At 54.0% G+C, this 23,577-nt stretch overlaps 1 protein-coding gene across 2 annotated transcripts in view; it reads left to right on the plus strand.

Moving 5' to 3' along the window:
• The window catches only part of LOC148219921 (receptor-type tyrosine-protein phosphatase T-like), a 37,328-nt gene that overhangs the window by 11,553 nt on the left and 2,198 nt on the right, over nt 1-23,577 (plus strand). The window contains exons 6-30 of one of the 2 annotated variants that reach the window (XM_088156514.1): nt 1,153-1,395; nt 4,303-4,545; nt 7,449-7,691; nt 10,595-10,837; nt 11,554-11,844; nt 12,241-12,338; nt 12,806-13,001; nt 13,135-13,246; nt 13,368-13,602; nt 13,837-13,876; nt 14,414-14,519; nt 14,688-14,755; nt 15,049-15,191; nt 15,333-15,420; nt 15,993-16,063; nt 16,469-16,505; nt 17,241-17,338; nt 17,509-17,625; nt 18,755-18,912; nt 18,989-19,124; nt 20,395-20,544; nt 20,702-20,801; nt 22,068-22,147; nt 22,565-22,699; nt 23,134-23,259. In XM_088156514.1, the coding sequence (XP_088012640.1) occupies nt 1,153-1,395; nt 4,303-4,545; nt 7,449-7,691; nt 10,595-10,837; nt 11,554-11,844; nt 12,241-12,338; nt 12,806-13,001; nt 13,135-13,246; nt 13,368-13,602; nt 13,837-13,876; nt 14,414-14,519; nt 14,688-14,755; nt 15,049-15,191; nt 15,333-15,420; nt 15,993-16,063; nt 16,469-16,505; nt 17,241-17,338; nt 17,509-17,625; nt 18,755-18,912; nt 18,989-19,124; nt 20,395-20,544; nt 20,702-20,801; nt 22,068-22,147; nt 22,565-22,699; nt 23,134-23,259 (3,557 nt within the window). The remainder of the gene's footprint in view (nt 1-1,152; nt 1,396-4,302; nt 4,546-7,448; nt 7,692-10,594; nt 10,838-11,553; nt 11,845-12,240; nt 12,339-12,805; nt 13,002-13,134; nt 13,247-13,367; nt 13,603-13,836; nt 13,877-14,413; nt 14,520-14,687; nt 14,756-15,048; nt 15,192-15,332; nt 15,421-15,992; nt 16,064-16,468; nt 16,506-17,240; nt 17,339-17,508; nt 17,626-18,754; nt 18,913-18,988; nt 19,125-20,394; nt 20,545-20,701; nt 20,802-22,067; nt 22,148-22,564; nt 22,700-23,133; nt 23,260-23,577) is intronic. The other variant, XM_088156515.1, reaches the window with a different exon arrangement.

A 23,577-nucleotide genomic window follows, 5' to 3' on the forward strand; every position in this document is an offset into this window, starting at 1 on the left:
TTGACTGAACAGGTGAGGTTGTGTCACTGGAGAAATTCACCCAGTGATTCACATTCAGATTCCTCGTGCACCATGATCCCAAGCTCTTCCAGCTGCTCTTTGAGGGAGCTGCAGAGACCACCTTCAGTACCTTGCTTTGCCTCCCAGCAGGCTGGGGTGGCAGAGGGACAAAGCTGCTGGTTGTGGTGCTCAGCTGGGTGTCACTGGTCGTCTGCCATCAGGGCTGATTGAGAGCAAAGCCTGAGCACAAGTGGCTTGTCATCAGCATTTCCCTTTGTGGCAAAGGTGGTCTGAAGCCTGTCAGAATCCTTGTGCTGCCCCTTTGGAGAAGGAAGATTGTATTTGAAACCCCTTAAGGCCTCACAGAGCTTCTGGCAGAGAGCTTAAATAGGCAAGGACTCCTTCCAGAAGCCAGCATCCTTCTCTGTAGCAATCATTGCCACAAAGCCTCCCCCTGCAGCAATGGACAAACTACTGGGACCAGCTACTCAGTCACTGCCACCTGAGCCTGGAGGATGGTGAATTTGGCGAGGAGGTGACGAGAAGAAGGAAGGGTTGTGTCAGGGGCATTGGCAAAGCAGGAAATGTGACTGGAGGAGGCACTGCTCACCCCCTGTCCCGCTGCCCAGCGGCGTGGGGCAGGAGAGCAGCCAAGGCACTGAGTGAGTGACAACAGGGAGCTCGGAGCTGGAACAGGGGCGTGGCTGGTGCCTGTGGGAGGGATGAGCCAGGGCTGCAGGGACATGCAAGCCAGCAGGAGTGGTGGTGCCATGGCCCAGCAAGTGGCACCTGAGCTGGGCTGGATGACAGGCCTGAATGAGAGGTTGGAGGGCGTCTCCTGGTGTAGGGGTGAATGTCCTGGGAACATCCCTGCTGTGGGCTTTGGAGAGGGGAATATGGTGGCCCCGGACACAAGTGTGAATGATGCAGGCTGATGGATGTGTGATCCTTCACAATTTCCATGCATAAAGAAAGCCCCTTCCTAACAAGCCTTGTCCTCAGGTCACATCCCAGCAGATGGAAGTGCCGCCTTCCGTCTCCCTTCACTGGCTGGAGGGGCTGCTGGGGATTTCTCTCCCACCACTCACCCATACCCACTTCAGCATCTCATCACCTTCCACCCCATCTAACACCCTCTTTCACCTCTCACAGAAGGATGCCAAAGGCCCCCATGGGACTCCAGACTGCAACTGCTACCAGACCAGGAGAACTATGAGAAGGATGAGAAAGTGATGCTGAGCTGCTCTGAAGGTTTCCAGCCAACCTTCACTGAAATCAAGTGTCAGAGTCGATTCCAGTACTATATTGATGATGTTGATGCAACACAATATGTTTGGCATGGAAGAGATTCCAGAGGCGCCTGGGTTCCACTTCAGTCCAATGTGACATGCATCGGTAAGGGAGGGATCACGAGCAGGATAATCCTTTGCAGGGTGGGATCCTGAGAACATCTCTGAGGGGGGACAGCATGGGAAAAGCAGGGTTTTTCCTTGGGCACAGTGCTGTGAGCGTGGTGGCTGTGGAAGCAGCTCCTGCTTCCAGGCCAGGATGAAATGTGTCCTGTTGTGCTCTCCCATGGCACCAAAGGATGACTGCAGCCACACAGCTGAGAGGGTTTGAGGGAGGCAGGATGCCTGAGCTGCTCCCTGGGAGCTGTGATGTATCCCAGCTGGGGACACACTCTGCTGGCTTCCCTCTCTTCTCCCCAAAATGTCCTGATGTTTGACTGAACAGGTGTGGTTGTGTCACTGGAGAAATTCACCCAGTGATTCACATTCAGATTCCTCGTGCACCATGATCCCAAGCTCTTTCTGCTGCTCTTTGAGGGAGCTGCAGAGACCACCTTCAGTGCCTCGCTTTTCCTCCCAGCAGGCTGGGGTGGCAGAGGGACAAAGCTGCTGGTTGTGGTGCTCAGCTGGGTGTCACTGGTCTTCTGCCATCAGGGCTGATTGAGAGCAAATCCTGACCACAAGTGGCTTGTCTCCATGTTATAATTTAGCTTTGTTAATTTTAGTATACTAATTTTCCGTTGTGAGATAGGAGTAAAAGCAAGGCAGGCCTAAAACTTAGAAGGGTATGAAAGAAAAACTTTATTAACAACACAAAGAAAAGGGAAAAAAAAACCCCCAAATTCAGAATAGGTTATTCCGACCTCTTCTTTCTCCCCTCTCCCAACCTTCTTAACAACAAGTTACCAAAATATAAAACAACCCACTTCAGTAAGTTCCCAACTTAGATAGTCTTTTCCAGTTCACTCCAGAGAGAGGTTTCCTCTTGTCAGGCCATAGGGACTTCTCCACAAGGAGAAAAAAACCCAGTTCTTTCCTGCCTTCACCTTCCACAAACTCCTCCCATCTTCACATCCTTCTCAAAGCTGTGCTTAAGGGCCATGTTAAACTCATGGGGTATTTACTTTTAAGAATGAACTGTTCCAAAACAAAAGTTCTCTTCATTTCTCTTCCTCTCTGTTCATGCTTCATGTCCAGAAACAGAGATGCCCTTTTCTCCTCGGGGCAAAGCATTCTCAACACAGGTGCTTTTGGTCAATGATCTATGAAATGGATCACTCCGAACCCCTCCCCCATGTCTTTCTCCACAGTTTATAGGAATTTCTTAATTTTTTACAGTCCTTCCCTATAGCTTACAAAAGGATTTTCGGCCTAAATTCATGACGTCTCCTCATTCTCCTTCCATCTGCAACCTGACTCCGCTTTCACTGACCTTGGTGTCTTCACTCTATTCTTTTCCCCTCTCACTCAGGAGAGGATTGAAGGTCTGCAAGTCTTATCTGAGCATTGAAAGAGTTAAGATCTCACACAGGGAATGCAGGGGCTGCGGCCAGGCCGTACTGGAGCGGTACAAGAATCTCAGGAGACTCAGCTGCAGCACCCTCTGCCTATGGCCACCCCTCCTCGCTGCCAGGCCATGCCCGCTCCCCAGACAGGGGGCCCGGCTGCCTCCCCGCAGACTGCGTGGGCGGCTGGGAGGTCTCAGCCACCCCTCGGCTGTTCTGAGCCGGCGGCAGGGCTCTGCCGAGCCACGGCTGTTCTGAGGGGAGAGAAGGGAGGGCCAAGAAGTTAGCAATGGGCCTCTCCTCTTCCTGCCCATCAGGGCCCTCGGTTGCAAACGGGGCCCGGCAGCCTCCCGATCCCACCCCTGCCCGGCCTGGGCCGCATGGGGAGGGAAGAGGGGCCCAGCTCGACGTTACCTTGAGAAAAGCAGGACAAAAGCTTTTTCCCGGGTTACCTCCTTCAAACTGTGTTTTCATTGAGCGAACTAACGTCTCTAATTGGTTTCTCAGGCTGTCAATAACTCAACCAGCCTCCAATTGGTCCCATCAACTCACAGAGGAAGTTCTCATAGAGAAAAACCTCTGTGAGTCTGCCCTCCCCAAGGTGTAACCAGCAAACACCAGCATTTCCCTTTGTGGCAAAGGCGGTCTGACCCTTGTCGGAAGCCTTGTGCTGCCCCTTTGGAGAAGGAAGATTGTATTTGAAACCTCTTAAGGGCTCACAGAGCTTCTGGCAGAGAGCTTGAATAGGCAAGGGCTCCTTCCAGAAGCCAGTATCCTTCTCTGTAGCAATCATTGCCACAAAGCCTCCCCCTGCAGCATTGGACAAACTGCTGGGACCAGCTACTCAGTCACTGCCACCTGAGCCTGGAGGATGGTGAATTTGGCGAGGAGGTGACGAGAAGAAGGAAGGGTTGTGTCAGGGGCATTGGCAAAGCAGGAAATGTGACTGGAGGAGGCACTGCTCACCCCCTGTCCCGCTGCCCAGCGGCGTGGGGCAGGAGAGCAGCCAAGGCACTGAGTGAGTGACAACAGGGAGCTCGGAGCTGGAACAGGGGCGTGGCTGGTGCCTGTGGGAGGGATGAGCCAGGGCTGCAGGGACATGCAAGCCAGCAGGAGTGGTGGTGCCATGGCCCAGCAAGTGGCACCTGAGCTGGGCTGGATGACAGGCCTGAATGAGAGGTTGGAGGGCGTCTCCTGGTGTAGGGGTGAATGTCCTGGGAACATCCCTGCTGTGGGCTTTGGAGAGGGGAATATGGTGGCCCCGGACACAAGTGTGAATGATGCAGGCTGATGGATGTGTGATCCTTCACAATTTCCATGCATAAAGAAAGCCCCTTCCTAACAAGCCTTGTCCTCAGGTCACATCCCAGCAGATGGAAGTGCCGCCTTCCGTCTCCCTTCACTGGCTGGAGGGGCTGCTGGGGATTTCTCTCCCACCACTCACCCATACCCACTTCAGCATCTCATCACCTTCCACCCCATCTAACACCCTCTTTCACCTCTCACAGAAGGATGCCAAAGGCCCCCATGGGACTCCAGACTGCAACTGCTACCAGACCAGGAGAACTATGAGAAGGAAGAGAAAGTGATGCTGAGCTGCTCTGAAGGTTTCCAGCCAACCTTCACTGAAATCAAGTGTCAGAGTCGATTCCAGTACTATATTGATGATGTTGATGCAACACAATATGTTTGGCATGGAAGAGATTCCAGAGGCGCCTGGGTTCCACTTCAGTCCAATGTGACATGCATCGGTAAGGGAGGGATCACGAGCAGGATAATCCTTTGCAGGGTGGGATCCTGAGAACATCTCTGAGGGGGGACAGCATGGGAAAAGCAGGGTTTTTCCTTGGGCACAGTGCTGTGAGCGTGGTGGCTGTGGAAGCAGCTCCTGCTTCCAGGCCAGGATGAAATGTGTCCTGTTGTGCTCTCCCATGGCACCAAAGGATGACTGCAGCCACACAGCTGAGAGGGTTTGAGGGAGGCAGGATGCCTGAGCTGCTCCCTGGGAGCTGTGATGTATCCCAGCTGGGGACACACTCTGCTGGCTTCCCTCTCTTCTCCCCAAAATGTCCTGATGTTTGACTGAACAGGTGTGGTTGTGTCACTGGAGAAATTCACCCAGTGATTCACATTCAGATTCCTCGTGCACCATGATCCCAAGCTCTTTCTGCTGCTCTTTGAGGGAGCTGCAGAGACCACCTTCAGTGCCTCGCTTTTCCTCCCAGCAGGCTGGGGTGGCAGAGGGACAAAGCTGCTGGTTGTGGTGCTCAGCTGGGTGTCACTGGTCTTCTGCCATCAGGGCTGATTGAGAGCAAATCCTGACCACAAGTGGCTTGTCTCCATGTTATAATTTAGCTTTGTTAATTTTAGTATACTAATTTTCCGTTGTGAGATAGGAGTAAAAGCAAGGCAGGCCTAAAACTTAGAAGGGTATGAAAGAAAAACTTTATTAACAACACAAAGAAAAGGGAAAAAAAAAAACCCAAATTCAGAATAGGTTATTCCGACCTCTTCTTTCTCCCCTCTCCCAACCTTCTTAACAACAAGTTACCAAAATATAAAACAACCCACTTCAGTAAGTTCCCAACTTAGATAGTCTTTTCCAGTTCACTCCAGAGAGAGGTTTCCTCTTGTCAGGCCATAGGGACTTCTCCACAAGGAGAAAAAAACCCAGTTCTTTCCTGCCTTCACCTTCCACAAACTCCTCCCATCTTCACATCCTTCTCAAAGCTGTGCTTAAGGGCCATGTTAAACTCATGGGGTATTTACTTTTAAGAATGAACTGTTCCAAAACAAAAGTTCTCTTCATTTCTCTTCCTCTCTGTTCATGCTTCATGTCCAGAAACAGAGATGCCCTTTTCTCCTCGGGGCAAAGCATTCTCAACACAGGTGCTTTTGGTCAATGATCTATGAAATGGATCACTCCGAACCCCTCCCCCATGTCTTTCTCCACAGTTTATAGGAATTTCTTAATTTTTTACAGTCCTTCCCTATAGCTTACAAAAGGATTTTCGGCCTAAATTCATGACGTCTCCTCATTCTCCTTCCATCTGCAACCTGACTCCGCTTTCACTGACCTTGGTGTCTTCACTCTATTCTTTTCCCCTCTCACTCAGGAGAGGATTGAAGGTCTGCAAGTCTTATCTGAGCATTGAAAGAGTTAAGATCTCACACAGGGAATGCAGGGGCTGCGGCCAGGCCGTACTGGAGCGGTACAAGAATCTCAGGAGACTCAGCTGCAGCACCCTCTGCCTATGGCCACCCCTCCTCGCTGCCAGGCCATGCCCGCTCCCCAGACAGGGGGCCCGGCTGCCTCCCCGCAGACTGCGTGGGCGGCTGGGAGGTCTCAGCCACCCCTCGGCTGTTCTGAGCCGGCGGCAGGGCTCTGCCGAGCCACGGCTGTTCTGAGGGGAGAGAAGGGAGGGCCAAGAAGTTAGCAATGGGCCTCTCCTCTTCCTGCCCATCAGGGCCCTCGGTTGCAAACGGGGCCCGGCAGCCTCCCGATCCCACCCCTGCCCGGCCTGGGCCGCATGGGGAGGGAAGAGGGGCCCAGCTCGACGTTACCTTGAGAAAAGCAGGACAAAAGCTTTTTCCCGGGTTACCTCCTTCAAACTGTGTTTTCATTGAGCGAACTAACGTCTCTAATTGGTTTCTCAGGCTGTCAATAACTCAACCAGCCTCCAATTGGTCCCATCAACTCACAGAGGAAGTTCTCATAGAGAAAAACCTCTGTGAGTCTGCCCTCCCCAAGGTGTAACCAGCAAACACCAGCATTTCCCTTTGTGGCAAAGGCGGTCTGACCCTTGTCGGAAGCCTTGTGCTGCCCCTTTGGAGAAGGAAGATTGTATTTGAAACCTCTTAAGGGCTCACAGAGCTTCTGGCAGAGAGCTTGAATAGGCAAGGGCTCCTTCCAGAAGCCAGTATCCTTCTCTGTAGCAATCATTGCCACAAAGCCTCCCCCTGCAGCATTGGACAAACTGCTGGGACCAGCTACTCAGTCACTGCCTCCCGAGCCTGGAGGGTGGTGAATTTGGTGAGGAGGTGACGGGAAGAAGGAAGGGTTGTGTCAGGGGCATTGGCAAAGCAGGAGATGTGAATGGAGGAGGAGGCACTGCTCACCCCCTGTCCCAGCGGCGTGGGGCAGGAGAGCAGCCAAGGCACTGAGTGAGTGACAACAGGGAGCCCAGAGCTGGAACAGGGGCGTGGCTGGTGCCTGTGGGAGGGATGAGCCAGGGCTGCAGGGACATGCAAGCCAGCAGGAGTGGTGGTGCCATGGCCCAGCAAGTGGCACCTGAGCTGGGCTGGGTGACAGGCCTGAATGAGAGGTTGGAGGGCGTCTCCTGGTGTAGGGGTGAATGTCCTGGGAACATCCCTGCTGTGGGCTTTGGAGAGGGGAATATGGTGGCCCCGGACACAAGTGTGAATGATGCAGGCTGATGGATGTGTGATCCTTCACAATTTCCATGCATAAAGAAAGCCCCTTCCTAACAAGCCTTGTCCTCAGGTCACATCCCAGCAGATGGAAGTGCCGCCTTCCCTCTCCCTTCACTGGCTGGAGGGGCTGCTGGGGATTTCTCTCCCACCACTCACCCATACCCACTTCAGCATCTCATCACCTTACACCCCATCTAACACCCTCTTTCACCTCTCACAGAAGGATGCCAAAGGCCCCCATGGGACTCCAGACTGCAACTGCTACCAGACCAGGAGAACTATGAGAAGGAAGAGAAAGTGATGCTGAACTGCTCTGAAGGTTTCCAGCCAACCTTCACTGAAATCAAGTGTCAGAGTCGATTCCAGTACTATATTGATGATGTTGATGCAACACAATATGTTTGGCATGGAAGAGATTCCAGAGGCGCCTGGGTTCCACTTCAGTCCAATGTGACATGCATCGGTAAGGGAGGGATCACGAGCAGGATAATCCTTTGCAGGGTGGGATCCTGAGAACATCTCTGAGGGGGGACAGCATGGGAAAAGCAGGGTTTTTCCTTGGGCACAGTGCTGTGAGCGTGGTGGCTGTGGAAGCAGCTCCTGCTTCCAGGCCAGGATGAAATGTGTCCTGTTGTGCTCTCCCATGGCACCAAAGGATGACTGCAGCCACACAGCTGAGAGGGTTTGAGGGAGGCAGGATGCCTGAGCTGCTCCCTGGGAGCTGTGATGTATCCCAGCTGGGGACACACTCTGCTGGCTTCCCTCTCTTCTCCCCAAAATGTCCTGATGTTTGACTGAACAGGTGTGGTTGTGTCACTGGAGAAATTCACCCAGTGATTCACATTCAGATTCCTCGTGCACCATGATCCCAAGCTCTTTCTGCTGCTCTTTGAGGGAGCTGCAGAGACCACCTTCAGTGCCTCGCTTTTCCTCCCAGCAGGCTGGGGTGGCAGAGGGACAAAGCTGCTGGTTGTGGTGCTCAGCTGGGTGTCACTGGTCTTCTGCCATCAGGGCTGATTGAGAGCAAATCCTGAGCACAAGTGGCTTGTCTCCATGTTATAATTTAGCTTTGTTAATTTTAGTATACTAATTTTCCGTTGTGAGATAGGAGTAAAAGCAAGGCAGGCCTAAAACTTAGAAGGGTATGAAAGAAAAACTTTATTAACAACACAAAGAAAAGGGAAAAAAAAAACCCCAAATTCAGAATAGGTTATTCCGACCTCTTCTTTCTCCCCTCTCCCAACCTTCTTAACAACAAGTTACCAAAATATAAAACAACCCACTTCAGTAAGTTCCCAACTTAAATAGTCTTTTCCAGTTCACTCCAGAGAGAGGTTTCCTCTTGTCAGGCCATAGGGACTTCTCCACAAGGAGAAAAAAACCCAGTTCTTTCCTGCCTTCACCTTCCACAAACTCCTCCCATCTTCACATCCTTCTCAAAGCTGTGCTTAAGGGCCATGTTAAACTCATGGGGTATTTACTTTTAAGAATGAACTGTTCCAAAACAAAAGTTCTCTTCATTTCTCTTCCTCTCTGTTCATGCTTCATGTCCAGAAACAGAGATGCCCTTTTCTCCTCGGGGCAAAGCATTCTCAACACAGGTGCTTTTGGTCAATGATCTATGAAATGGATCACTCCGAACCCCTCCCCCATGTCTTTCTCCACAGTTTATAGGAATTTCTTAATTTTTTACAGTCCTTCCCTATAGCTTACAAAAGGATTTTCGGCCTAAATTCATGACGTCTCCTCATTCTCCTTCCATCTGCAACCTGACTCCGCTTTCACTGACCTTGGTGTCTTCACTCTATTCTTTTCCCCTCTCACTCAGGAGAGGATTGAAGGTCTGCAAGTCTTATCTGAGCATTGAAAGAGTTAAGATCTCACACAGGGAATGCAGGGGCTGCGGCCAGGCCGTACTGGAGCGGTACAAGAATCTCAGGAGAGTCAGCTGCAGCACCCTCTGCCTATGGCCACCCCTCCTCGCTGCCAGGCCATGCCCGCTCCCCAGACAGGGGGCCCGGCTGCCTCCCCGCAGACTGCGTGGGCGGCTGGGAGGTCTCAGCCACCCCTCGGCTGTTCTGAGCCGGCGGCAGGGCTCTGCCGAGCCACGGCTGTTCTGAGGGGAGAGAAGGGAGGGCCAAGAAGTTAGCAATGGGCCTCTCCTCTTCCTGCCCATCAGGGCCCTCGGTTGCAAACGGGGCCCGGCAGCCTCCCGATCCCACCCCTGCCCGGCCTGGGCCGCATGGGGAGGGAAGAGGGGCCCAGCTCGACGTTACCTTGAGAAAAGCAGGACAAAAGCTTTTTCCCGGGTTACCTCCTTCAAACTGTGTTTTCATTGAGCGAACTAACGTCTCTAATTGGTTTCTCAGGCTGTCAATAACTCAACCAGCCTCCAATTGGTCCCATCAACTCACAGAGGAAGTTCTCATAGAGAAAAACCTCTGTGAGTCTGCCCTCCCCAAGGTGTAACCAGCAAACACCAGCATTTCCCTTTGTGGCAAAGGCGGTCTGACCCTTGTCGGAAGCCTTGTGCTGCCCCTTTGGAGAAGGAAGATTGTATTTGAAACCTCTTAAGGGCTCACAGAGCTTCTGGCAGAGAGCTTGAATAGGCAAGGGCTCCTTCCAGAAGCCAGTATCCTTCTCTGTAGCAATCATTGCCACAAAGCCTCCCCCTGCAGCATTGGACAAACTGCTGGGACCAGCTACTCAGTCACTGCCTCCCGAGCCTGGAGGGTGGTGAATTTGGTGAGGAGGTGACGGGAAGAAGGAAGGGTTGTGTCAGGGGCATTGGCAAAGCAGGAGATGTGAATGGAGGAGGAGGCACTGCTCACCCCCTGTCCCAGCGGCGTGGGGCAGGAGAGCAGCCAAGGCACTGAGTGAGTGACAACAGGGAGCCCAGAGCTGGAACAGGGGCGTGGCTGGTGCCTGTGGGAGGGATGAGCCAGGGCTGCAGGGACATGCAAGCCAGCAGGAGTGGTGGTGCCATGGCCCAGCAAGTGGCACCTGAGCTGGGCTGGGTGACAGGCCTGAATGAGAGGTTGGAGGGCGTCTCCTGGTGTAGGGGTGAATGTCCTGGGAACATCCCTGCTGTGGGCTTTGGAGAAGGGAATATGGTGGCCCTGGACACAAGTGTGAATGATGCAGGCTGATGGATGTGTGATCCTTCACAATTTCCATGCATAAAGAAAGCCCCTTCCTAACAAGCCTTGTCCTCAGGTCACATCCCAGCAGATGGAGGTGTCACCTTTCCTCTCCCTTCACTGGCTGGAGGGGCTGCTGGGGATTTCTCTCCCACCACTCACCCATACCCACTTCATCATCTCATCAAATCCCAGCCCATCTAACACCCTCTTTCACCTCTCACAGAAGGATGCCAAAGGCCCTCATGGGACTCCAGACTGCAACTGCTACCAGACCAGGAGAACTATGAGAAGGAGGTGGAAGTGAACCTGCGCTGCCCAGAAGGTTTTAAGCCAACCGTCTACCAAGTCAAATGTTTGAGAGAAGACCTCTCCTACACTCTTACGAAACGTGTACACAGAGAATTCTGGACTGGAAGAAACTCCAGTGGTGCCTGGGTCCGCATTCAGTCCAGCGTGGAGTGCAGTGGTAAGGAAGGGATCAGGAGCCCTCTTGGCTGCCTTGCTCTGCCCTTCCTGAGCAAAGAAAGCAGAGTGTGAGGCACAGGAGGTTTTGGGCTCCATGCTGCCCAGGGAAATGGCAGGTGTCAAGTCCAGCCCACAGGCCACCACTGGGGTGTTGGTGATAAGGGTCTCCCTGGGGGCTTCTGGCAAGAGCATGTGCACAAGGGAGAAACGCATGGGAGAGGGGTTTGTGGTGGAGTTTGTGGCCAGCACATTGCATCGGTGTTCGAGCAGGATCAGAGGGTTTTGCTGCCTGTGTCCTCTCACACAGTACAGCTGTGAGTACCAGAGCTTGCTCCGTGTGGGCTGGGCCCCTCCAGGTTCTGTGGCATGGTGGGTGCAGGCTTAACAACCTCTTTTCACAGCTTAGAGCATTCATGTTCCCTCCAAGGGAGAACAGAGCTGTACCTGATGGACTGTAGAGATTTTGGGACACACAGACATCTCAGTTTTGAATCAGTGGGGAAAATGTTTGAACAGTAGTAGTCCACTCATTCACCCACATCCATTCCTGTCCAGCTCCTCCTTGCTCCCCTTTGAGAGAGCTGCAGTGACAACCTTGAGTCTCTCACTTTGCCTCACACTGAGCTGGGTGATGAGCAAATTATGTGAATGCAGTATCCTTGCATGGCTGGGGTGGGAAGGGAATAAAGTGACCTTCTGGCAATCTTTCCTTCACAGAAGTCCTCCGGGTTGACCCTGAGATCTTTGAGATTTCCAGCACCAGCATCAAACTGAACTGGAGCTGCAGGTTCCCTGATGCCTGCCAGGGCATGAGGGCCATGTGCCGGCTGGCAGCGCCTTCCTCCCCTCCCTGTGAGGCTGAGGAGGTGAAAGGAGAGCAGATGTTACATGGCCAGGAGGGAACAGTCACCTGCTCCTCTCTGCATCCCTTCACTGAGTACAGTGTCACCATCGACTTGCCCCCCAACACAACCCTTTTCTCACGGTTGTTCACGACAGAGCAAGCAGGTACGTGCACAGAAATATCGGCGACAAGGAACAGTGCAGAGCTGTGTCACAGCTGTGTCACAGCTGGTGAATAGATGTTCCCCTCACCTGTCAGCTCAGCCTGATCATTTGCTCCCTGCAGTGATGTGCCTGGGATCAGAGCTGCTTGGCTCCTGTAGAGCTCTGGGGAAGGGGCTGGGAGAGCCCTGAGCAGGGCACGTCCCGTTCTCATCGTCCCACTCCACAGCACACTGTCGTGCTTCCCACTGCTGCAGCACATGCAGCCTTTGCAGGAGTCAAACCCTTCGTGGGGAGTCCCTCTGCAGTCTGTGCCATGGCCAGGAGCTGCCTGCACCCTTGTGTGGCCTCAACCCCTGCTCATGGCCCTGTGTGTGATCCCATTGTCTGTGCTTCCAGTGCCGGACAAACCGGAGAAGTTGTGGCTGGATCCCGACACGGGCTCTCTCAGGTGGAACTCGCTGCCCTCCTGCAACGGGGAGATCATCGGATACCAGGTACCAAGGGACCAGGGCAGACCCTCAGCCTGGAGCTCTGTGCAGGCACCCTGGGAAGTGGGGGACAGCTGGGGTGACCTGCAGGAAGAAAGAGAAGCTCAGGGCTCCTCTTGTGAAGGATGTCACCACAGTGTCTGTGATATTGCAAGACCTGTCTTCGGGCTCAGTACATGTATCTATAGCCCTTCAAACAAACAGCCTCCCTCTTCCCTTCTCAGAGACTCAGCCTTTTCCTCACAGAGGCTGCTGCTCACACATCCTGAGTGTTGGCTCCAAATTCCTCCTCTCCTCTTGTCTGCTTTGAGGTCCCCGCATGGAGCTGAGGCTCCTGCCCGTTCCTCTGCGGAGCCTTCCCAGCCGGGGCAGGCACAGGGAAGGGCAGGCTGGCAGGGACGCTGCCAGCTGCGGGCACCTTCCCAGCGGGCAGCTGGAAGCTGCTGCATTCCAGCTGTGTCTCCTGTCCGCAGCTGAGCATCACAGCCAGGGATGCAGGGGACAGCAGCGTGCTGGAGATGGAGCGGCTGCGGCTCAATGGCTCCGTCACTGAGCTCCGGCTGCCGGAGCACAGCCCTGGCAGCAGCTACGCCGTGACCATCCAGGGACTGACGGCTGCCGGAACCGGCGCTGCCTTGGTGAAGGAGTTCCACACCAGCAGCAGCTCCGGTGAGCTTTGCTGTGTGACTGTCCCCGGGGCCCGGGCACGGACGAGCCGTGCTCGGCAGCCTGCGTTGCCCGGGGCTGTCCCTGCTCCTCGCCCAGCCCTGGCCATGCTCATTGCCCGCGTGTTCCCCTGCAGACACCCCGCGCCCCCAGGGCATCAGCTGCCGCAGCGCCCGCGACATCGCCGCATCGCAAGGCACGGCCGTGCTTCCCCTGAGCCCCATCGCCCGTCGCTCCGAGGCAGCCAGGTGAGCACAGCCCCGCAGCTCTGCAGCCCCAGCATGGCTCTGCCCAGCCCAGCGCTGGCCTGCAGAGCCTCCGTCGCACCGTGCCCTGTCCCCGCGTCCCGCTGACTCTCGGCCCCTGCAGGGAGCACCAGCTGATCGTGGCCCCGACGCACAACGGCTCGGTGATCGAGAGCATCTGCTCGGGGCAGCCCCAGCTCCTCAACGCCAGCGTGTACGTGGCCGCTGTTCTCAACCTCAGCGCCCCCACGGACTTCGTACTGGGCGACGGGAGCCGCGGGCAGGGCGAGCACAACGCTGCCCTCCGCCCGGGCTGCAACTACACGGCGCTTCTGCGCCTCGTCCGCCTCTCGCCGCAGGTACCATCGCGGGCTCTGCTCTCTGGGGATGCTGCCGGCCGGGCTGCGCCCCTCGCTGCCTCTGGGCTGGCTCTGAGGGCACACTGCTCTGCCGTGCCTTGGCAGGATGCTGTCCCTGGGCTCCTGGGCCACGGCCGGGTCACTCGCTGGCCCTGCCTGGGGACCTTCGCCTCCAGCTAGGGGGGTTGGTGCTGCACGAGTGGGCTGAGCTCTCCCTCCTGTCTCCTCCCACAGGCACAGAAGTTCACCTGTGTCTGCTACAGCTTCTCTGTTGGTAAGTGTCTCCTTGCTCGTGGTGCCCAAGCCTCTCTCCTGCATCTTCCCTTTTTCCAGCCTGGCAGCTTCCCCGGAAATGAGCTGGCCCTGGGCAAATGTAGTGGGGTGCTGCCATAGTTTTGTCTTCTCAGAAATTCTCTAGATCTTGAGGCTATCTATAGTAGACAGGCTTTTGACTTCCTCAGGATATTTGGGTAGGTGTGGGCCCAGTTGCAACTAGACTTTCACACTATCCCTGCCATCACCACATATTTAGTCCTAGACCCAGTAGTCCCCTGGTGTATGTGTAACCACTAAATCCAGATACCTCACCAGACTCTGGCAGTGCCTGGGGCCGTCAGGGACACAGGATCCACAATAAAGGGTATCACACCAAGCAAGCACCTGCTTCTTCTGCCTCAAATTAACATTTCTCTAATGCAAAGCCTGTGGTGGAAGACAAGGAGAGTTGCTTTTCTCTCCATGTCCCTGTTGGATGTCCCAATGCTAAGTTCAGGCTGTGCAGGAACCTGAGCCTGGGCTGTATTGCTTGCAGGGCAGGAGCCATCATCCTTGCTGGACAGGAAGCTGGTGGTTATGGCTGTAGCACTGACTGTTGCATTCCTGGCACTGGGGATTGTGCTGTTTTTTGTGGTCTTAAGGTTAGTATGTACCTCACTTCTCCTGCCTTCTGTGAGGCATTCAGCAGCTTGCAGTGCCATGGTGTGTCCAAGTGGAGCCTGAGATGACTCAGGGTGGTTAGATGGGCAACAGCTTCTCCTCTGTCTCTCTGTTCTGCTGGTCTGTGCACCTAACTTGCTGTTTTGCAGGCTAAAGCACAACAGTTCAAAAGCCTCGGAGAACAACAGCACTATACCCCTGAGAGGATGTAAAAAAGGTGAAGTATGAGCAAGGGCCCTGTGTGCCTTGTCTGGCCAGGCTTTCTGTTAAAAGCACAGGCAGGATGACTGCAGGTCCCACAAGTTCCTTGCAGGAACAAGGTGATCAGAGCTGGCTGGCACAGGGAAAGGGACTCCTCCCTGGAGAAGGGATCTGTGTGGGGAGGGACAGTCTAAGGTTTGGAGAAGTCCTGGCTGCTGCAATGCCATCTCTGTGCCAGCTGCAGAGTTCCAGGACTGGCCAGTTTAGCACCAGTTGGATGCTGAAGTCCTGTCCTTGTGGTCTCTGCAGATGGAGGCAAGACAAACACACAGATCCCGGTGGAGGAACTGCTGGAGGCTCTGAAGATGTTTAAGAGGGAAGAAATAGAGGCAGAGCAGACAGATGATGAAACAGTCAACAGGCATGGTGCTGGGCTTCTTAGAGAATATCAGGTCTGGTTTAGCTTTGCTTTCCCAGCTGGCTGCACCGCCCACCCCTCAGCCCTTCCCGGCGTGTGTGATGCACTTAGCCTTGGCCAGCCCCAGGATACGTCCCAGTGCTGATGTATTCTGGCTTGTTTTCTTCCTCTGCAGCAATTGTCCTCCACTTTGTTGCACCCCTGCAACGCTGGGAAGGAGCTATGTAATCAAAACAAGAACCGCTACAAGAGCATCATCCCATGTAAGCAGAGCTCTCCAGGGATTGGCTCAGGCTCTTGGAGCTGGCTGGGCTAGCACGGGATGCTGGGCTGGTGTACGTGCCCCTCCAGCACTTCAGAAATACTGAGCTACTGCTCTCATCCTCCATGGCCACTGAAACCCGGATGGATTTCTGCCCCCACTCTTTTATATCCTGTTGGAGCATCCTTGTTCTGCTCTTCAAATCCTCCTGCAAATTCCTGTTCCTGATGCTAGTCATTGCTGAACACTGTCATGTCCCATCCAGAGGAAGGTATTTGTGGGAAAGTGGAAGGAGTGAGCCAATTTCTTTCAAACTTTAAAGCTCCTCTGGGCCCCACATGGTGTGTACATTTGGCTATTTCATAATCTTCCCTAAAACTCCATTGCACTTCCTGCTGCGCATTGTCACCCCTTGTGTCATCAGCTGTTCTTTAACCATGAACATGTCCTGAGGCCTGGGGTGCTGCCGAGAAGACAACAGACAATCACAGACTTTAATGAATTACACCTTCCCCCTTAACCAGTGTCTCTGTCGCTGTCCTAAAGCATCAGTCCACCTCACTTCTCTTTCAGATGATCACTGCCGTGTGGTGCTGCAGCCCTCTGACACCGGGAATGGCTACATCAATGCCAGTTATGTGGATGTAGGTAGTGAGGAGTTGTCACCCTGGGAAGGATAGGAAAGGTGCCTGGCTGTGCTGGGTGAGGACAGTCCTGGGGCTCACATGGGGACCCTGAGGTCTGGCACTTTTTGCCCTTAAGCTGTCAGGTCTTGGGATGTCACTTCCCCTGAATCCTCTCTGAGCTGCCTGGAATACTCTGGGTTTGTGTGCAGCTCTCATCTCTAACAAAAAGGGACCCACGTGAGGGGGCAGGAACGGAGATGCAGCCCCTGGGTACCCACTGTCTGTGCTGGCCAGGAGAGGTGCTGTGGGACACACTGTGCTGAGAGTTCTGGGCTTTGGTGCCTGGAGGATGGATGCTTTATTTCATTCCCTGTTAAACATTGAGTTCATATGATCAGAGCTGTTTTAATCTCTCCCCTGCAGACCTACCGAAGTCCTCGCTTCTTCATTGCAGCTCAAGGTAGGTGCTCCCAAACCTCATCCTCAGGAGATGCCATTCTCTGCCCTGAACAATCTGAGCAATGGGGAACTGGAATAGCAGCCAGGGAGCTGTGAATAGCTCCCTCCAAGTCCCTGCATCTCCAGGGCCTCTGTCCTGATCAGTTGTTAGAGCTGCTGCAGGGCATGGAAGGTCTCAGTGGTAGCTTGACAGCAGCTGGAGCTGGTGTCTGCACTGCCCAGGATGAGGACATGGTCCTACCATCCCAAGCCAAGTTTGTTGCCTTTGGCAGCTGGCATGACAGGCACAATCCTGCAAATGCCTGGCATGTCTGCACCCAGTGCACTCAGATACAGTCTCCTCCCAATAGTGCAAAGCCTGGCTGGGTTTGCCTGCTCTGTGCAGCATGCAGTGAGGAGGTCTTGGCTTTTTGTAGAGCTGCAGAAATGCTCTGTGGCAAATAGGGCCCCAAACATGGGAGCAGGTCACAGTCATCAAGGGTGTGCATGCAGGAGCCCCTAAAGCAGCAGTGAATCCCTGACATATCCTGGGCTCATCTTCTCTCCCTTCTCCTTGTCCTAATTTCTAACATGATGATGAAGCTGATGTGGCCAGCACCCCTGTCAGGGCTGATGTCCCCTGGCTGTCCCTCTGTGTCTGGGCAGAGGAAAGCCTGGCAATGTCCAAATTGTGCCTGGGAACACACCCCCATGGCTTGGACACTGGCACAGAGTTCTCCTCTTCCTTCTTCCCTAGGCCCCTTGGCTGGGACAGTGGTGGATTTCTGGCACATGGTCTGGCAGGAGAAGACCTCAGTCATTGTGATGCTGACGGGCTTAGTGGAGCAGAACAAGGTAGAGAAAACCTCTCAGCCCATGCTCAGCTTGGGCATTGCCAGAGCCCAGAGTTGCACACCTGCTGTGCTCCCAGTGCAGCTGTCAGTGGGGACAGGGAGCAGCTCTGCACCCTGCAATGCTCTCCTTGTGAGTTTGCCTGTGCCCAGAGATGTCACTGCTATTGACAGATCAAGTGTGAGCAGTATTGGCCAGAGCAGGAGCAGGTCTACGGCGACTTCACCGTGACACTCAACAACACCTGGACCACCACAGGCCTTGTCAAACGCATCTTCTGCCTGCAGAAGGTAAGCCTGGCATGGAGTTGAGCTGGGAATGCAGGATGTGTTTGTGTTCCAGCAGCTGGTGGGAGCTGTCAGACATGGGCCCTGTGGGGAGCCCTGCCTGGACTCCAGCACAAGGAGGTTTGGTGTTAGCACGTTGCTATAAATGGAATCCATGCCAGGCCATCAGTCCCAGGTTTCTGTGCCAGGCAAAGGCAGGCAGGCAGCTCCAGTGGTCACCTGGATGATGAGTGTGGAATGGCGTTGCACATGGGAATATTGTAGATTCTTGAGGGGCTGGGTGAGGTGCAGATAAAGGGTATGAAAGTAGATAAAGAGTGTAAAATGGAATCTCTGCACATCCCATCCAGGATGATGGGACAGGTGCCTGCCTGTCACCTCAATCAATCTGCAGAAGGTCCACACTGACGCTCCCTAGTCACTTATAGTCCTAAATCTGGACAGGTGGTTTATGGTTTAAGATAACCTACATAAGGTCATTTCCCAAGTTGTGTGTTCCTGCTGAAGTTACATCTCAGATAAAGGGCAGAAACTGAAGGAGCTGCAAGGAGGGAAAACAGGTAGGGTATAAAGAAATTGCAGTGATGCATATTTCTGTCCTTTCTTGTCTTGCCCAGAGCAATATGTAGCTGAAATGTAAAGCTCCAAGAGCACCTGATGGTGAGCTGTAGCATTAGCTCATGCCAAGTGAATGTGATGTTTAGGGAAAATCACAATGGGCTGGTAACAAGTGTCTACATTCACGTTAGTGTAGTAACAGCCTTAGGATATGTCTTTTCTGGGCAAGCCAGGCCTTTTTGATGACTACAGAAATACCCTAGGCTGTGATTTTTATTGTTTTCCTCTGGGGCACAAGCTGCTATTCCTGCTTTGTGTTCACTGTTCAGAGCACGGTGAAGCAGAGAACAAAACTGATTGTGTTGCTGTGTGATGGATGAATCTGCCCTTTACTGTCTGAGGAGCTACAGTGGTGCAGTCCTTATGGTGTGGGTGCTGGAGGGAGCAATCTGTGCTGGTGGTCCTCTGAAATGGTTTTCTCCTCTGCTCCCACCTTGTTGGCATGCGGCCACTTCGCACAAGTTTCCTGGTCGCTTCCATCTCCCTGTTGGCAGCCACGTCTCCCTTTTTGCAGGCAGGCTGTGCTCTCCCAAGAGCAGTGGAGCAGTTTCACTACCTGCTGTGGCCGGACCACGGGGTGCCCAGAAACGCGTCCCAGCTCCTGTGCTTGGTGGAGGTGGTGAACAAGAGGGTGTTGGAAGCACCTGCTGGACCCGTGCTGGTGCACTGCAGGTGCCGGCTGGGGCTGTTTGGGTGCTGGGGCACAGCCAGCAGGGGCAGCACTGACCCGCAGTTTTTGTGTCCTCAGTGCCGGAATCGGGCGCACGGGCACCTTCATCGCCCTGGACTTCCTCCTGAAGATGGGGAAGGCTGAGGGGAAGGTGGATGTGTTTCACTGCGTGCAGCAGCTGCGGGAGCAGCGAGTCAGCATGGTGCAGACCAAGGTGAGGAGAGGTATTTGCTCCTTCCACACCTCGGGCTGCAGATCCAGTTCCACCTATGGGAGTCTACACAGGCAGGTGGCCAGAACAACCACAAAACCATGGCTGAAATGGCAAGAGTAAATTAATTTCATTGCCTCGCTAGCTGGAGGATCCCAGGTTGTAACACATAGAAGTGCGAACACCAGCACCATCAGGCTCAGTCCATCCTGGGGGACAGTGGATCTGCTCTTTTCACCCATGTAAAAAGGCCTGTGCACATATAGTTTACCAGCTGGGCTGTGATCTCCTCTGTGTTTTTATGATCTCTGGTGTTTGATCTCTCCCAACACAGGGAGCTCTACCATGTCCACGACAATTGCCTCCAGGTCTCTGTAAATGCCTATGCTCTTTCTACATAGATTCTACTCCCCAAAGCAGACAGAGGATAAACAACAGTAGGCTGTTTATCCACAATACGTTGTATCCACATTGTGTACATCTCACACTGTCATTTTCCAGGCCTTGGTATTCCCAGCAGGAAGGCCACTTGACAGAATCCACCATGCTCCTTCTGAATGAAAAGCCATTCTTCTGCTTTTAGCCCTTTGCTGTCAACACCACCCTTCCCAGGGATGTGGCATGCAAAGCCTCATTAGTCATGCTGTTCTTGATCTAGCCACAGGGACTAGGGCTACCAGGAGACTGAAGGATCTTTTTTCAATGCTGTGTCCAAATCTAGTTGGGATCTGCATTTCCCTGACACTCTCTGAGGTATCAGGAGTATTTGCATGCATCTGTCACCCGGATACAGAAGGGCTGTCTTGTAGACAAGGATAATGAATGAGAGTCCACCTGTGCCTGAGGCTTTCAGGATGTCTGCCCTCCTGGCATCTCCTGTAGGCAGTGGTGGGACTGTGTCCCCATGATCTGCTTAGTGCTGGCTTCCTTTAGAGGAAACTAGGTTGGGCTGGACCAACCAGCTGCTTGTACAAGGTCTAATTAGTCCACAGGTTTTCTGGGCTACCTTCTCCAGAGCAGAGATCTGGTCGGAGAGGGAGTCTTAAAGCTCAGGAAGATGATCTTGTCTGGGTTTCTGCAGTTGCTGGCTGTGTCCCAAAGCAGGGCTGCCTGCAGTGAGAAGTATCAGGGATCCTCAGGCATCTGCAGCAGGAAGGTGAAGGATGAACCTGGCTCATTTCTGGCAGTGTTTGCTGACAGCTGGTGATCTGGAGCTGCAGGGTTCCTCCTGGAGTGGCTCCAGACTGTGCAGCTGACCCGTGTCCTCACACAGGAGCAGTACAGCTTTCTGTACGAGGCGCTGCTCGAAGGCTTGCTCTGCGGCAACACCGGGGTCCCAGTGGAGAGCATCACCACCCTTGTCCACTCCCTTCGAGAGGATGCGACCACGGGCCACAACAGAGTCCTAGAGAAGGAGTTCAAGGTATCACCAGGAGTCTGGTGCTCTGAGGGCTCATCTGTGATGCCAACCCCCTCCCAGCTCCCCTCCCCTTCAGTGGGATGGAGGATCATTCTCTGGAGTGGCTCAAGAAGGTGAGATGCTGACAGGCAGGACTGACTTGGGTGAATCATCCCTACAGGCCCTGCAGAGATTTTCTGAGTTGTTCCAGCTCCTGCCATGCAGAGAAGCAGAAAAACCCAGAAACCAACGCAAGAACCGCAAGCCAGGGATCCTGCCAGGTAACACTGGCAGGGCTGGGTAGTCTTGGTTTGAAAGACAGGTGTCTGCCAAGAAAGGCAGGAACCTCTTTTTTTAAAATGGAGAATGTAAACCCCCTCCCTCCAAATCATTATCATTTTGAAATTAAGGGGCTCTCAGGCAAAGATATGGGAATAGGAATAACAGTTTTTTACTAGGAAAACTAAAATAGAAATACAGTATTACAAAGAACAAACCCGAAAGTACTGACAGAGTCAGAATACAACCTGACACCCTGTCAGTCAGGGTGTTGGTAGCAGTCCCATTAAATGGTGGCTGCAGGAGTGACAGATGCAGTTCAGTTGAAGCAGTGTTCCTCTAGAAGGGTGCAGTTTTCCTCTGAAGGTCCAGCGATGATGTGGAAAGGTCTGGTTTTCCTCTGGAATCCAGTGGAAAAAAGGGTGCCTTGGTGTTCCAGATGTAAGTTTTTATCAAGGTAGGAAAGGCTTGGCTCCTCCCCCTGGCTGGAGCATCTCCCAATGGGATGATGTAATTTTATCAATCACTCAGTGGGACCCAATGGGATGATGTAATGTTATCACTCATGCAGTAGGACTCCATGGCCCATTAACAGACGATATCTTCCTGGAGGAAGGATGGGTTGTGGAAAGATAAAGATGACTGTCCCACCTGGTTTTATCAGATGGCCCATCAAGAGAGGATATCTCCCACAGAGATAAGGATCACTACCACACCTGGTTTCAGCAGATGGTGATAGAATACATACTTTTAGTCACATCCTGTATTGCAACCTAAGACAGGCCTCTTGCTCTAAAACCCAGTGCCTGACAGCAGCATGGGGGGAACGATGCTGTCCTGCTGCTGCCCTCCCCAGCACATGACACTGGCTGAGGTTCTGCTCAAAGTCCAGTCATTGTTTTCTGCTTAGTAGATAATAAATACAGATTAGGCTGGTTCCTTCGGAGCCTGTTGGAGGTGCATGAGGTACACCTGGGATAAATATGTCCCTGGTCTAAACTTTCCCAGTGAATCTCAGATGAGGCACATCAGGGAGTAGTGAGGAGGGTGGATCTGCTGTGCTCCCAACCAAGGGGTTTTGGACATCCCACATCAGGGTGCCCTGAGCTGTCACAGCCATGGATGTGGTGGTGCCTGTCCATTCAGTTCTCTCCAACCCATGCTGCAGGAAGCTATGTTGACTGTACCTGTTGCAGGGAATGTCCCCTGCCTCTCTGCAGGGACACACTGACCCATCATTTCCCTGTCTCTGCTCCTTGGCTCTGCAGCGGATTCCTGCCGGCCCATCCTGATGTCCTCGGTGAACGCAGACGGCTCTCCAGCTTACATCAACGCCGTGTTCGCCAGCGTAAGGCTCAGCGCCGGCAGAGCGGGAGCTGCTCGGGGCAGCGGGGACCCTCCTGCGCGCCCCTGCTCAGGGCCAGGCAGAGCATCCCGGGCCGGGCTGAGGTGTCCCAGCCTTCGGGCTTCTGCACAGTGACTGCTGGCCCTGCTGCCAGGAGATGGCCCCCGCGATCGCGATCGGCGGAGCCCTGGCTGTGCCGGCAGCGCAGCAGCGAGTGCCGGACACAGCCCGCTGGGAGCTGAGCCCGGCTGTGATGAGCCGAGAGGGCAGCGGGGCGCAAACTTGGGCTGCTCTGAGCAGGGCTGGGGTGGCCGTGCCTTGTCCATCTCAGCAGGGCTATAGGGAGCCGTTCCCGCTGTGGGAAGGGCTCTCGGGGGCTGTGGGACTCTCCCCCCACATGCAGAGCCGTGTGTTTTGCAGACGTACACCGAGGAGGAGAGAATCATCATCACCCAGCTGCCTTTCCCCACCACGCTGGTGGATTTCTGGGCTCTGGTCTGGGATTACACCTGCACATCGGTAGTTGTGCTGAACCAACTCCAGGAGCTGGACAAGGTTAGCAGCCCAAGCACAGCTCTCCCCTGTCCTGGTTCCCTTCGGGGCAGAGCAGTGTGATTTCTGCCTTTGCCCCTGCATGTCTCTTACCATGAGAGCCCTGCTTGCCCCAGGACCTACTGCAAGCTTGTGGGACTCCCCCTGGGAGAGCCCTGAGGACAGTCCTGCACCACAGCACCACAGCAGTGGGCTGTCCTCGGTCTCACTCAAGTGAGCATCCCTCAGGTTTTGTTTACCCCTACCCAGGAGTCCTCTCTGGTGGAATGTTATTTTCTGGCTGCAGCACTGGGTTGGTGCCCAGCAAGTGTCTGGCAAAGCCATGTGGACGTGGCTTATAGGCGATGGGCTGGTGTGAGCCACCCATGTGAGGTGCTGAGCTCTGCCCTGCGTGCAGGTGGGGGCCATGTGTGATCATGTACCTTTGCCCTCCCCAGACATATGTGCAGTTCTGGCCCACCGAGGGCGAAGATGACTATGGCCGTTTCCATGTCCAGCTGATCTCAGAGGAGCCTGGGGCTGGCTTCACAACCTGGACACTTGTCCTCAGCAACAGGCAGCAGGTGGGCCCTTTGCTCAGAGATGGCAAACTCCTTGGAGAAGAACCTTTGCAAGAGCTGGGAGTCAATAGGCTTTAATTTGGGGTCAAAGTCACAGCTAGAGAGGGCAGAGGGATCTGGTGGGGTCGTGGCAGGGCACTGGTCAGAGCAGAGTCTTTTGCCTTAGGAGAGAGGCTAATCCCAGGAAAGTGAGGCTGCAGGCAGAGGTACAACTCAGATGTTTTTGTGTGCCTTTCCAAATGGAGGACGGCAGCTGTGGATGGAGTTCATGCAATTCAGTGTTTCATGGAAAGGGAACTATTACAGGCAGCTGGACACAGG

The sequence above is a fragment of the Sturnus vulgaris genome, chromosome Z, assembly GCF_052056855.1.
Source record: "Sturnus vulgaris isolate bStuVul1 chromosome Z, bStuVul1.hap1, whole genome shotgun sequence".
NCBI lineage: Eukaryota > Metazoa > Chordata > Aves > Passeriformes > Sturnidae > Sturnus > Sturnus vulgaris.